At 46.9% G+C, this 14043-nt stretch overlaps 2 protein-coding genes across 8 annotated transcripts in view; one reads left to right on the top strand and one right to left on the bottom strand.

Moving 5' to 3' along the window:
• Positions 1-1572: 1572 nt before the first annotated feature.
• The window catches only part of LOC128418423 (interferon-inducible GTPase 5-like), a 133923-nt gene continuing 121452 nt past the window's right edge, over positions 1573-14043 (bottom strand). The window contains exons 1-3 of one of the 6 annotated variants that reach the window (XM_053398081.1): positions 4777-5428; positions 4185-4746; positions 1573-3119 (exon numbers count right to left, since the gene is read on the bottom strand). In XM_053398081.1, coding sequence (XP_053254056.1) covers positions 1865-3119; positions 4185-4237 — 1308 coding nt within the window. In that variant the 5' untranslated portion in view covers positions 4238-4746; positions 4777-5428 and the 3' untranslated portion in view covers positions 1573-1864. Of the gene's footprint in view, positions 3120-4184; positions 4747-4776; positions 5429-5456; positions 5535-6271; positions 6568-6675; positions 6834-7111; positions 7271-14043 lie in introns of those variants that run through there. The other 5 variants (XM_053398085.1, XM_053398083.1, XM_053398082.1 and 2 more) reach the window with 5 other exon arrangements.
• LOC128418443 (uncharacterized) lies at positions 7598-11703 on the top strand. 2 transcript variants are annotated; one of them, XM_053398116.1, is made up of 2 exons: positions 7598-7761; positions 10733-11683. In XM_053398116.1, exon 2 carries the CDS (start codon positions 10738-10740, stop codon positions 11653-11655), a length of 918 nt encoding a protein of 305 aa, XP_053254091.1. In that variant the 5' UTR covers positions 7598-7761; positions 10733-10737; the 3' UTR covers positions 11656-11683. The 2 variants fall into 2 exon arrangements, with proteins under 2 accessions (XP_053254091.1, XP_053254092.1); XM_053398117.1 differs by lacking the exon at positions 7598-7761 and adding an exon at positions 8411-8469 and having other exon boundaries at positions 10733-11703.

Below are 14043 nucleotides of genomic sequence, written 5' to 3'. Positions count from 1 at the left end.
TGTTAGCTAGGGATGATGGGAGTTGTAGTCCAAAAACAGCTGGAGACCCAAGTTTGGGAAACCCTGACTTACAGAAAGATAAGAAGGCATGATTCTCGAGTGATGGGCTCCTGTGCGAAATAAAAGTTGGCTTGAAAATATTTTTCATTTCCTCCAATTCACCTTGGAGTTGGCAGAACATCTCTTTAGCACAGGGGTGGAAAATCTCTGGTCCATGGGCCACTTTTGCGTGTAATCTGACCCACAAAGTAATATCCACAAAACCACATCCACCTGTCAATCACCTGATGGGTGGGATGCAGGGGTCAACTGTGCTGAGTGCTGCTTTGCCATCATATTTTCTCCAGGGAATGTTTTTCAGCAAACGCCTTTTGAAGCGCCAAGTCCACTGTCAGGAATGACGCTGACACTTCACTGCTTTTCCCTCCATCACTTCCTACCGTCATCATGACAGCCTGATTGCTCTCCCTGTTCTGCGGACTGTCACTGGCTTTGTTTATAGGTTGGCAGAAGTGAAGTACATGTACTAGAGCCAAAAATCCCTGAGAGCTTTTCATCTGTGACATGATTCCTGTCATGCTTCATGGATGTGGTTGGAGATGACTTTCATTGACATAACCACATCACGCTTTGGCCTCAGGAAAAGGTTAGATGGCAGAACAGTGCCCCAGGAAACATGAAACATTCTGCTGTCTGGAAAGCTACATCTCAGCAGTTAAAATTTGACACCCCTTGAATTCTTGCATGGTTTCTGTACTTAGTTTTCATAAGTCGTCTTATCTCTCCCCCCCCCCCAAAAAAAAACCCCTTACCATGTTTGATTAGAACAGGATTTATAAGAAACTTGAAAATTTAGATTGTGGTTCCTAATAAGTAGCTCCAACATGTCTTCTATGAATTCAGTTTATCAAACCAAAGCCATAATTTACTAGTCTTGCTTGTTAAGCAACACATGTACTCAGAATCATGGTCTTAAAGTTTGTATCACTGGGTCATCAGTAGAGAGGATTTGCTTAACAAATTGGTTAAACTTCCTTGGGTTATTAGCCAAACTCAGTATTTCATTTGCCAAAGAATGCATTTTAAAAATCTGAACAAAATGTCATTGGGCTTGCCTACTGCTCCAAAAAGGCTTGTGCAAAACGTGTGCCCCATTCCATTAAAATTTCTCCCAGCCTTTATTTTTCCCCCTCCTTAGTATGGGCTGTTGCTTAAATACTGAATCTATAAGTTAACCTGGAGATCCAATATAGCTAACGGGATTGGAGCTGGCCAGATAAAAGTTTTTCCTAGAGGGCAACGGGACCTGGGTCAGAGTTACTTATGAATGAGAAGATGCCACTTGTTTTAAATCTTCTGCTTCAAACCAAGGAACTTGTACACTCTAGATGCTTTAGGTTAGACACATTTTATTATTCAAAAAAGAAAAAAAAAGAAAGGAAACCAAGACAGGCCTAAAGATTCAGGTTGTCACAATCTGTGGCTTGAACCACTAGTAAAAAGGGAACTGATTTGTATTCCAGTTCTTTGTTAAGTTAAGCCCTGAACGTTGCCCAAGGAGCTTCACACAATCTTGGCTTTAGTTATAGTCATTAGAGTGGTAACATTAAAACAAAATTAAACATTCATCGTCCAGTTTTTCACTAAAGGAAGCAAGCCGATTCAAAAAGGCCTCCAGTCAAATGCATATGGCTCACGTCTACATGACAAGTTTCAACCAGCTTCATTCTAGTTTAACTGCCATAGCTTTCCCCAAAGAACCTCGAGAACTGTAGGACAGAGCTCTGTTCGATTCGGTGCCGTTCCATCCATTTAGAAGCTAAGCATCCATCATGGACCACTACACGAGATCCAAATAACTCTCTCAAACATCAGACTCAAAGGCCTTGATGAGGACACGCTGAGCATCACCTGCCACCTCGTTTAGGAAGCTGTAAAGCATGTAATAGGTGGTTCCGAAGGATATCCCTCCAGCTGTCACGGAGCCAAATACAGGGATCGTGCTGGCAAAGTACTCCACCAGCATCAATGCCCCACCACCAGCTTTGGTTAACATCTTCACCACGAGGTCCCTGGAGATTTCTTTGGTCAGTGGTGACTCAATCACCTCTTTAAGCTCCTCCACATTCTTGCCAACCTTCTCAGCTAATTTGCTGAGGGATTCATCGTCTAGGCCAAAGTTCTGACGGTATTCCGAAAGAGACTTAACCAGGATAGTTATATCGCAAGCTACAGAGAGGCCTGGGATGGGCACAGCTGCTATTCCGCATGAGATGGTAGCCAGCTTCCAGATTTGCTTCTGCAAGGCCTCTTTCTTCTTCTGCAAGATGGACAAAGAGATGTTCGGCAGGGCCATGAGGAAGGCATGTCTCTTGTGGCTCGGCAGCTCCTTCTCCAGCGTCTCCTCGAGCTGTATGAAGTCGTACTTGTTTAGCTCCCAGCTGGAAAGGAGGAAGACCTGGGGAGCAGCCACTCCTTGGGCCTGAAGGCACTCTTTGCAATTCTCTCGAATCTTCCTCAGTATCGCCTCCTCATCGTAGGCTTTTGGCCGGCGCTTTTTGGTGGCCTCTAGATCTGCGTCTACCTTAGAGCGCACAAAGTAGAAGCATTTGCCCAGCCGCTGGATTTCCTGCGCCAACTGGGCATGGTTGGACTTGAAGCGCTCTGAGGCAATGAGAATAAAGAAGTCATAGCGGGAGAAGTTGACCTGTTCCAGGTAAGTGCTGGACTGGAAATCTGGAGTGCCGATTCCGGGTAGATCCCACACAGTCACGTTGGGGTGCTTGGGGTGTGAATAAGGAGTGGGCTCCTTTGTGGTCTCCACAACCCCAGTGTCGGCAGATCCTTCATCTTCATCCCCTAGGCCTCGAATGGCGTTGACAAACGAGGACTTGCCGGAGCCAGACTCTCCCGTTACTGCAATGTCCAGCCGGGCATTCTCCAAAGCCTGCAGGTTTTCCAATATTTTGGACGCTGCTTCTGCCATTCTTCCTCCTTCAAGTGCATCCTTAATCTCTTCGATGTCTTCTTCGGTGATGATATCATATTCTTCTGCATAGGCAGCGGCTTGCTTTTGGGAATCTGTAGGCGGCTGAACTGCCATAGGATCGTATCGAGGCCTGGCAGGAAGGGGGAGAGAATGCAATACATAAGGAGACATTGAACAAGTTTCACTTATTGTGGGACAATGTGTTCCACATCTGAGACATCAGCTGAGGAGATGGCATGAAACAGGGCACCTTTTTTTCATTTAGAGAGCCATGAAGCCAGCTCAGCTCTGGGCTGGATATTTGGAGAAAGACAAAAGGGGCCAGCGTTGTCTTGAATAATGTTTATGTTATAAATAGGGCCTTATTCCATCCAAAATTTGTTATGTGAGAGGTTATCAGGTTGGGGAAAATTAGGGCTGCCTGGCTCCAACCTCTGAAGCAAGAACCAATAGCCTGCTTCCTTTTTGTTTAGTCCACAGGTGGGGAACCAAAGGCCCTTGGGCCAAATGTGGCCCTCCAGGCCTCTCTATACGGCCCTCAGAACTCTCCTCAGGCCACACCCTTCAGCTGCCCTACATCTCCATGTTTTTGCTGGGTTTTGACATTGAACTCTGATAACACCTTTTGCTTGACTGTAAGGAATGGGGCCCTCAAGCCAACTTTTGACTTCCATTTTTCCCAGGGCGAAAGGGAAGCATCACATAAACTGTTGGTGCGTAGCCAATTTAAACACTATTGCACTAGTGATTAACGCCCTAAAATGACTTAGGCCCCAAATGGCAGCTGCTAAATTGTGGAATCCCCTCCCTACAAGTGTGACCCTAACACCTTCATTGTATCATTCCCATTCAACAGTGTTTGTATCCTGAAGCAACACCTCCGGGTGTTTTAAACCATTTCTAGCATTGCATTTTAAATTGTTGCAATCCACCCCGGGACTTTATTGCAAAGGGTCAGGTGAGAAATCAAATCATTATTAATAATAATAATGAAGAAGAATGAGCAGAACTTTTAAGTTTCCATAGGAAAATGCAATGATTAAAAATGAAAAAGTTTCCCCAGAGAAAGACAGCAAGGTATAAATAACAAAATACTGTTTATACTCAAAGAATGTGGCTAAAACGCTCTTTGTTCCTTGATCTTGTAACCCCCGTGTGCTAGTTATCAGTGAAACTTGCCTGAAGGGAAACACACCTTTTGGGCCTGCTCTCGCCAACCTCTGCTTCCCCTCGTCTCTTGGCAGCCATCTTGGACTAGGTCTCAGGCCAGCAGGTGTTTGCTCAACAAAGCGTCAGTTTGCACCTTTATAGCCTTAGTTAAGGAGAGCTCTCTCTCTCCCTACTTCAGGCCTGACTTTCTCCACCTGAAAGTGCCACGGTATTTGGCTGACAGTGAACCAACAATTCACCCTATCCAATTTGGTTCCGGCTAGCTCCTTTTCATCCTTGCACCGTCGTCCGAAATGGCCATTCCCTCTCTTCAAACCATCTCGGTTCCTCCTCCTCTCCTCCTTTGTTTTAAACGTGCATCCTCAAAATGCAGGCACCCACTCACAGCCCAGCCTCTCAGCTTTATTCCCACACAGCTCTATATATGGCCTAACCACTTCCTTTTGCTACCTAGCCATCGATTTCCTCCCCATTCTATGTTGCAACAATACCTCCCTGCTAAATGTTTTCAGAACCAACTTAAGGGGCCTAATTCACACAAGGAGCTCTGGAGACAAGCAAGTACTCAAGAGAAATTGTTTTCCCCCCTCTCTCTTGTAACCCTAGAATTTGTGAACTGCAAGGAAGCTGTATGTTGGAAGATTTAGGGCAGAGAAAAGAAAGCACTGATTCAGGCAGTGCAGTTAAAACTATGGGTATCTGATTGACCACGGTAAATACAAGATGCTGGACCAGAGGTGAAAAAAGCTCTTTTTGTTGAAATTCCCTCTTCTGCACAGCTGCCTTTTTCCAACTTGAGACCATTGGCCTATTTGGATTAATACAGTGATGGCCAAACTCTGCCCTCCAGCTGTTTTGGGACAACAGCTCCCATCATCCCTAGCTAACAGGACCAGTGGTCAGGGATGATGGGAATTGTAGTCCCAAAACAGCTGGAGGGCCAAGTTTGGCCATTACTGGATTAATACTAATATTGTCTACAATGAACCGTCAGTGGCTAGCTAAGATACGCTTCTTGTGATAAGGGAAAAGTGCAACAGAAAGTTGTTTGCATAACTCTGCAAACAAATCAGAATGAATGTCACACTCAGTTTGCCTTAACACACACAGCACTTTGACCTTTAAGACACCCACATACAAGTGAGAGCATTTCACTTCCTCTGCCCTGTGAGACACTGCTAATTTCACAAAAGAGGGAAACCCTTTGCATTGCATTTCAGTTTTTGTTTGCTTTTAGAAAGAAAGGAAGAAAGAAAAAAACCTTGGGGGAAAATTATAGAACATTATAATCACTTACAAAATACATAGCACTGATGCCGAAGCATAGTAATAGAATCTGGGGCAGACTTTGGTAATCTTTCGTAATTATGGTGTTCTGTCCAAGGCCAAAATTTGTTTGTGCAAGGTCAAAATCCCCCCCCCCATGGATTTTCTCCATTACGGATTTCCTTTTTGTGTGTGTGTGTAATAATTTCTATTAGTTTTCAATTAAGGTAAAGGGACCCCTGACCATTAGGTCCAGTCGTGGCCGACTCTGGGGTTGCGGCGCTCATCTCATCTGCATTTTTCCGCAGACAGCTTCCAGGTCATGTGGCCAGCATGACTAAGCCGCTTCTGGCGAACCAGAGCAGCGCACGGAAACACCGTTTACCTTCCCACTGGAGTGGTACCTATTTATCTACTTGCACTTTGATGTGCTTTCGAACTGCTAGGTTGGCAGGAGCAGGGACCGAGCAACGGGAGCTCACCCCATCGCGGGGATTCGAACCGCCGACCTTCTGATCGGCAAGCCCTAGGCTCTGTGGTTTAACCCACAGCGCCACCCGCGTCCCTAGTTTTCAATTACAATAACTCAATAAAAGCCTCATTGCCCATACCAAAATAAAATACCAAATTATAATATAATTAATAACGCCAATTGTTCAGATGCCAAATTATATTATTTTGTTGCCCTCCGTGCTATAATTGATGATTGATGATTTACTTTCACTCTGCACTCCAAAAACTTATAAATTCCAATACACGCTAGTCAGAATAACAAACCCTTGTACCGCAGCTGCAATTTTAACAACTTCCATTTGCATTAACACATCAAATAATTTACAGTCCTACACCAATTATGGATCTTCTCAATTTTGGTCCTCCTTGGCTAGGTGTTCTGCGCTGATAGAGTAAGAAGTTGGTGCTGTTGCTATTATCATCATTAAGAGCCCTGTTGCATAGGCCCAAAGTCCAATGCACTCTGCCATCCTGCATTCCAGTGTGGCTAAGCAGACGCTTCCCAGACGCACAACAGGAAGGCGAGAGCTATTTACTTCCTAGTCAATACCTGGCCGCATATACTGCACCTGACGCTGGAGGTTCCCTATGACTAATAGCAACGCATCTGTTGTCCTGCGTTCTTGTTTTTGAGCCACTTCCTGCTTCTTAAGTACCTCCAAGGAAGCAACAGTTTCCAAATATTTTAAGCCAAGGCAGCAACAGTTTCCAAACATTTTAAGCCAAGGGCCACCTACTGAAACGACATTCGCCCCCGCTCCGAAAAAGCACAAATAGAAACGGAAAAGTCCACTAAGGTGTCAGAGCCGGATCTTCGCTTCCCCCAGGATCCAGATGGATGGGAGGCTGGCTTTCCGAGTCAAGTGCGCGCGTCGCCGGTCCACATTTTCCTTCCAACCCCCCGCTGCGCCCCGTCCTATTGCAGGCTCGACTCTGGCTGTCCTCCCGCGACCTCACTGGCAGATTCCCAGCGATCCACCGGTCGGGAGGCGGGGTGGGCGAAGGGATCTCTCGATCTTGTCGAGCAAGCCGCTTTTGGGGGGGGGAACCTCCCTTTCCCTGCAATCTGAATTGCTCGCCATCTGAACTCAGCTCTGGCTAAACTTTGGCCAGCCGCCCCCAGCTCCTCTCCAGTCCCCATCCACCCCGCCAGCCCCCCCCCACCCCGCATACCTTTCAAGGCAAATCCGTGGCGATCCGGACGTTCAGCAGAGTGACCTAGGAAAGAATGTGGAGCAGATCGTTTGGAGTGGGGGGCGCTGAGGGGGTTTCCCGAAGGGCCGCCGTTTTGTTTTGCGCGCGCGGCGGCTCCAGAAGCGCCCTGATTTCCCGGTGCGTCTACGATCGACTTTCGGTTTCCAAGCTGCTTATTGTTCCTTGCTGCCTCCCGGTGGAAGGAATGAGTTCGGACCGCAACAGAATCGCTATTATTTTTAAGCGGGGGGTGGGGGTGAAATTAAAATTTGCTGTGTGGTGCACATGCAAAAAGGCGTGCGAAGTGTGCGCCGGGGGAGAAAAAATATTTGTTTATAAAGGCAGTAATCGAAGCAGGTAAAATGCTTTTTTATTTTTTATTTTGCAAGGGAGAGAAATGGCACGATCGCGTCAGTCGGGGAGAACACTGAAACGCTTTTTTCCCTTTATTTCCCCTGAACCGAGTAAGGGAAAAGCCGGCTTTAGGACCCGTTCGTTGCGCGCCGTTAGAGGCAGCGCCGTGCGCCAAGGTGGAGTCACGTGCATTGCAGGAACCCGAAACTGAGAAGTTAACAAAGTAGGATTGCTCTCATTGAAGGAGAAGCCGGAGAAACGGCGGCGTGCGATATGTAAGTCACTGAGGAGTCAGGTGTAATTTTTCATAGGGGATTTTTATTTCTTCCCGAGATCGCATTCCACACGGAAGTACAGGTGACTCTCTGCTGCTCATCCGGATTGCAGTCGCCAGGCTTGTAACGTTAAGGATGCAGTGGTTCGTATGGCAAGAACCAGAGGAGGATTTATTGATAGGACATGTGCAAGATAGAAACCGAAATCTGCAACTTCCCAGAAGTTCTCTTCTGGGAAACAGTTTGGCTTATTGTAATAATAACAATTTTTAATTCATTTATACCTCTCTCATCTGGCTGGGTTTCCCCAGCCACTCTGGGAGGCCTGTGGAAAGCCATCTAATCCAGATTTTAATTTTATCCTGAGTTGTTTTTAAGAGGTAGTTTAATTATTGTTTGATTTTATATCAATGTTTATATTTGATGTTAGCCACCCTGAGCCTGGTCTCGGCCGGAGAGGGCAGGGAAACAAATAAAAGTTGTTGTTGTTATTATTATTACAGCACATAAAAAATTGCAACACATTAGACATTAAAAACTTCCCTAAACAGGGCTACCTTCAGATGTCTTCAAAAAGTCAGATAGTTGTTTGTTTCCTTGACATCTGAAGGCAGAGTGTTCCACAGGGTGGGTGCCACCACCAAGAAGGCCCTCGGAGCTCGACCTCAGCGTCCGGGCTGAACGATGGAGGTGGAGACGCTCTTTCAGGTATACTGGACTGAGGCCGTTTAGGGCTTTCAAGGTCAGCACCAACACTTTGAATCGTGCTTGGAAACGTACCGGGAGCCAATGTAGGTCTTTCAGGACAGGTGTTATATGGTCTCTGTGGCCACTCCCAGACACCCATCTAGCTGCCGCATTCTGCCAGAGTCTAGCTAGCCATCTCCATTAATTTGCCTGATCTGCTTTTAAAGCCATCTAAGTTGGTGAGCATCGCTTCCTTCCCGTGGGAGGGAGTTCTGTAGCTTAACTAGGTTCTGCATGAAGAAGTGCTTGTTTTATCTGCTCTGAGGGAGGGTTTCTTAATAAGAATTAAGTATCCACACCCACTGTTGTGCATGGCAGGAACTAGAATGAATCTGGACTGAAAGCATTTTGGAGATGAACATGAATGGATTGAGAAAAACTAATTTTTTGTGGCACTAGCGGGTGAGTGTGTGCACAACCTGAGGCTGCAATCTGTTCCGGAAGTCCGTTCGACTCCCGAAACAGTTTGAAAACCAAGGCGTGGCTTCCGATTGGCTGCAGGAGTTTCCTGCACTCAAGCGGAAGGTGTGTCGGACGTTCGGTGTTCAAAAACGGGAACACTTACTTCTGAGTTTTCAGTGTTTGGGAGCCAGTTTGTTTGTCAACTATGCTGTTGGAGAACCAAGGCTCCACTGTATATCGATGGATGGCTTGATGGATTAACCTAGGGGATCAGTTGACAAAGGCTGCAGTCTTAGACACCAGAGGTGGGGAACCTGTGGTTCTCCAGATACTGAACCTTTAACCTGATTTGGTGGTGCTGTGGTCTAAACCACTGAGCCTAGGGGAAGGTTGGTGGTTTGAATCCTCACGATGGGGTGAGCTCCTGTTGCTCAGTCCCAGCTCCTGACAACCTCGCAGTTCAAAAGCACATCAAAGTGCAAGTAGATAAATAGGTACTGCAGGTTAAAATGATGAATTACGCAGAACTGGCTAGACTATCAGGGAGAATACGAGATCAGGATGAACAGAAGTTTCATGAAACTTGAAGTAAATATTTGGTGTATATAAGAGACAACTCTAAAACCTTAAAGACACTGGCAGGGTTAGATTAACTCTAACAGCATATGGTTAACCAGATAAACAAACAAAATACGCGATCTAAGAAAATGTACGATACTTACCAAAGGGGTGGAGGGAAGTCTGAAGCTCGGCAGAGCCAAAGATGTATGTGAAATTTATTTGTCTATTGAAGGGAAGTTCTCTTTCTGCACATAAGTTCTTTTACTGCACATAACTGTGGCATTCTGGGAAGTCTTGCTATGGGAAGTCTTGCTTCTTTTCTCTGGCATCCTGGGAAGTCTCGCTTATAATCTTTTCTCTGTTTCTGCACACACTGTACAAACTTGTTCCAAATACCAAGACATTCCCTCCCTGCTCAGTGTATCTTAAGTTCATGATGACCTGTTCTCAATGCATAGCTGACCACATCTACAGTTATAATTAATTAGGAGGTTTCATGGTTGTCTAGTCCCAACCTTGTTTCCCAGCCTTTAATCTATTGATGATTAATGTTCACATGTAATTCCCACCTCTCACATGTAATTCCCGCCTTGTATTTATGTTAACCAATCAGCAACAAGTTTCTTTGTGTTTGTATCAACCAATCAGCCACAAGCACACCTGTGGCAATGTTTGTTAATATTCAATAAAAGTGAGACGCCGGGGGCTTGCCCAGTCAGACGCCTCAAGACGCCTCATGTGACACCTACCTCTCGCCTGCCGTGTTTTTCATTCCTACAGTCTATTGAATGTATATTGAATGAAAATCAATAAAAAATTATTGACAAAAGATAAATAGGTACTGCTCTGGTGGGAAGGTAAACGGCGTTTCCATGCACTGCTCTGGTTTCGCCAGAAGCGGCTTAGTCATGCTGGCCACATGACCCTGAAAAACTGTCTGTGGACAAACATTGGCTCCCTCAGCCAGTAAAGCGAGATGAGCACCGCAACCCCAGAGTCGTTCGCGACTGGACTTAACTTACCTTTTTTTTAAAGACATCTGAAGGCAGCCCTGTTTAGGGAAGCTTTTAATGTTTAATAGATTATTGTATTTTAATATTCTGTTGGAAGCTGCCCAGAGTGGCTGGGGAAACCTAGCCAGATGGGTGGGGTATAAATAATAAATAATTGTTATTATTTTATTTTATTTTAAATTGTGGAAACAAAAACTGCCAATTAATTCCACCCCCCAGCACTGATGGTATTTCCCTTCTTTTTAGAGGAAACATGGCCTCTGTCCTCAGCACTGTCTTGCAATGGGCTCTCAGCATCGTCATCCCATGTTTTACAGCTCAGCTCTGGAGATTCATGAACAAACTGCTGACCGTCGTGGTCGTGGTGGCGCTCGCTGTTCTCCTCTCCACGATGTGGATAGCCATGAACAAAGCGGATTATTCCCCCATGGGCACGGACCACGAGGTTGCTGTGACAGCCAAGCAGTTGTGGAAGCCCACCAGTGTCCTCAATATCATGAAGGATGCCCTGTTGTATGTGGCTAACCTGCTGCCCTCTTACGAACCACTGACAGCTGAGAATCTCCTAAGGCACCGCGATCGGCTGGATGGTGTCAACTACATACTCCAAGCCTGTTTCAACAAGGCCATTGATACCTTTCTCCAGGAGCCCTGGTCTGTGCAGCAAAATGCCCAGCTGGTTATCCAGTGCGACGGACCTCCCATAGAGTTTCGGTCCGGCAAGGGGGACTGCCAGATTTCTGTATATGTCCTATACAAGCGGATCCAGTGTGATATCAAAGAGCGGACGGCCGAAATGTACCTTGCGAGACTGGCCATTCGCAAGGAGCCACTGAGTGTCGGAGACCTGCTGAGAGTGAGGCAGAGCTTGCGCTCCTGGGGGGTTCTTCCCGAGGAACTAGGCCACTGCTTGGAGTTTGCAGTGGAAGAGTTTGCCAAGGAGCCGTTCTGCGTCCAGGACAATGCCCACATGGTTGTAGACTGCGGCGGGCAGGTGCTGAACTTTGCCTCTGGCGAAGGGGAGAATAAGATCAATATCTACGACGTACGGGGAGGCCTCATTCACTACCGGATCAGGATCTCGGGTTCTTGGACCAGCATCGTGCGGTTCTTTCATGGGAACAAAGATCACACGCAAACACATGCGAGGAAGCCTCTGCAGCTAGAGTGAGATGAGAGCTACGAAAGGAGCTCGCCTCTTCTCACTGGTTCACAGTTTCCCCCAAACATGAGAGAGGCAGAACATGTGCACATTTTTGCAAACAGTCCCCCCCCCCAATTAAATGCGTTTTGTATGTTGTTTTCACAAACTCATGGATTTTTATGCATTTTTGAACACGATTTGAGTTGGGGAAACTGCATTGATAAAATTCTGATAAGCACTGATTTTGAAGAATAGCTTCTTTTTGATCCATGGGCTGATAGGAAACTTTTCCAACCCAAGAGCCACATTTTCTCACAGGGAACCTTTCTGGTTGGGGACACACCCCTCCGGAGATGGGTGATGGAAACAGATTAGGAAGACTAGGCAGCAATTGAGCCCCAATTGCTTTTGTTCATTTGTATATTCTTTACAAAATGTATACAATACTCTAGCAAAAAAGGCGCCCAGAGCAACTGATATGATCAGGCTTTCAATCCAAAATACACAACACACGAGGAAAAGGGGTGGGGATGGAGGAGGAAGCATGCTGGGACACTAGTTCTTAAAGTCCTTTTAAGGACCTGTTGGGAAGGAACTGGAAACGGTTTGGTAGGCCTGATGCGACTGGCTACTGCTCCTGATGGTGGACCAATTACAGCTGGTCCTTGAGCAGAGGCAGTGACACAGCCCTGCTGTGCTTCTTCCCCTCTGCTCTGACGCTGTGAAGCAGCCTTGACCCTCATCCATTCGTTGCTAAAGCATCACTTTGTTATATGGCATGGAACAGCCCTTAAAAGTCTGGGAGAAGAGCCATAGCTCAAATGGCAGAACATCTGATTTGCATGCAGAAGGTCCCAGGTTCAGTCCTCTGCAGGTAGGCTGGGAGAGACCCCTGCCTGAAACCCTGAAGAGCAGCTGCCAGTCAGTGTAGACAATGCTGAGGTAGGTCGGCCAACGATCTGATTTGGTATAGGGGAGTTTTTACCACTAGTGTGTGGCTGGTCCCTTAGGGTGATAGTCTTCACCAGCTACAGCCAACCCATGCTTGCCTGTCTTCTTACACCCGGGTGTGACGTTACCATATATGAGAGAGTGCTGGAGGGGAAATAGTTAAATAGGCTGCACAGACAGGACCCAGGGGGGTGGAGTCAGTGGGTCTATAAAGGAGTTCTGAGAGGAGTTCTGGGAGTTAGTTCGTTGGGAGTTGTGGGTGGGTAGTTGGTTGGTTTGAATGGGTTGGCTGGTTGGGAAAGGCAGTTGGTAATAGAGAGACAGGGCAGTTGGTCCGTGAGTGTGGGGTGGTAGCAGAGATAGAGAGAGGAACATAAGGCTAAGAAAGTAAAGTGGAACACTGTTTGGAATGCTGTAATAGTTTTGTTTTAAGTCTGAAATAAAATACACTCTTCTTTATGAATTGAAAAGCTGACTGAGACTGAAGTGATTTTACCAGGGAGGACCTGGTTGGTGGCAGCGGATTAGTGGTGTACGGGTCAATAGTCCGTGAGACGACCGGGGGCTCCGTACTAACGCTACACCGGGTCCATGGGGTGACATTCCCTCTCATCTTATTATTCCTGGAAGTATTGCCCTTGTAGAACTCAGCAGGAAGGAGGATGGGGACAAAACCAGGGTTAGCTGCCTCTCCCTGTCATTGGCTCTGGCGCCACCTACTGTTTGTCTCCCTGTCTTCCTCCCCACCAGACACCACTGCTTCCCATGCCCCCCAACGCCACCAAATCTCCCCCTGCCCAGTTTACACATCATCAGGACGCCTGCTTCGTGCCCCGAGCCAGCACAGTATGCAGAGGGGAAGAGGGAGGAAGAGAAAGAAGAGGAAAACCAGGACAGGAGAGCGGTGGTCTATTGCGCCTCCTCCTTTAGTGCTGGTGTTGGACTCTGTCACTGACCACGATGCATCCATTGGTGGAGAAGTAAACATAGGAGTTGACCTTAGCGGCTGGTATGGGCGTGGACCAGAGGAAGGGCTTGGCTTGAAGTTGTCAGACTGTGATGGGGCACGGCGCCCCAGGTCTTGGCTGTTTTGAATTACAGCTTTCCTCGTTTTATTTCCATCTGCTTCATCTTGTCCTCTCATCCCATCCATCGTGGTTCCCTCTAGGATGCTGTAGCTTGCTGAGCCAGTAGCAGGAGCGCAGCAGATTGTAGAAGTTCCTCCCAACCTCCTAATCCAAAAAGGAGCCTCTTCTGCGTTCTGCCTAATTCTGGCCAGAAGACTCACTTGGGGGTCCTTCTGGGTTTCTGTCTTGGGCGTCTCTCTATAGCGCCACTTGCTATAGACTTTCAGACTGGGTGGTGTAGCTGTAGTTGCAGCCTGGTCTATGGCCTTGTTGATGCTGTCCCGGGCTGCCATTGATGCTGTGTTTTCTTCAGGAACATCCAGGTGCTTGGGTGTCC

Source organism: Podarcis raffonei, chromosome 8 (assembly GCF_027172205.1).
Source record: "Podarcis raffonei isolate rPodRaf1 chromosome 8, rPodRaf1.pri, whole genome shotgun sequence".
Taxonomy (NCBI): domain Eukaryota; kingdom Metazoa; phylum Chordata; class Lepidosauria; order Squamata; family Lacertidae; genus Podarcis; species Podarcis raffonei.
Note: the sequence above shows the minus strand (reverse complement) of the source record. Positions and strands in the feature narration are given on the sequence as shown.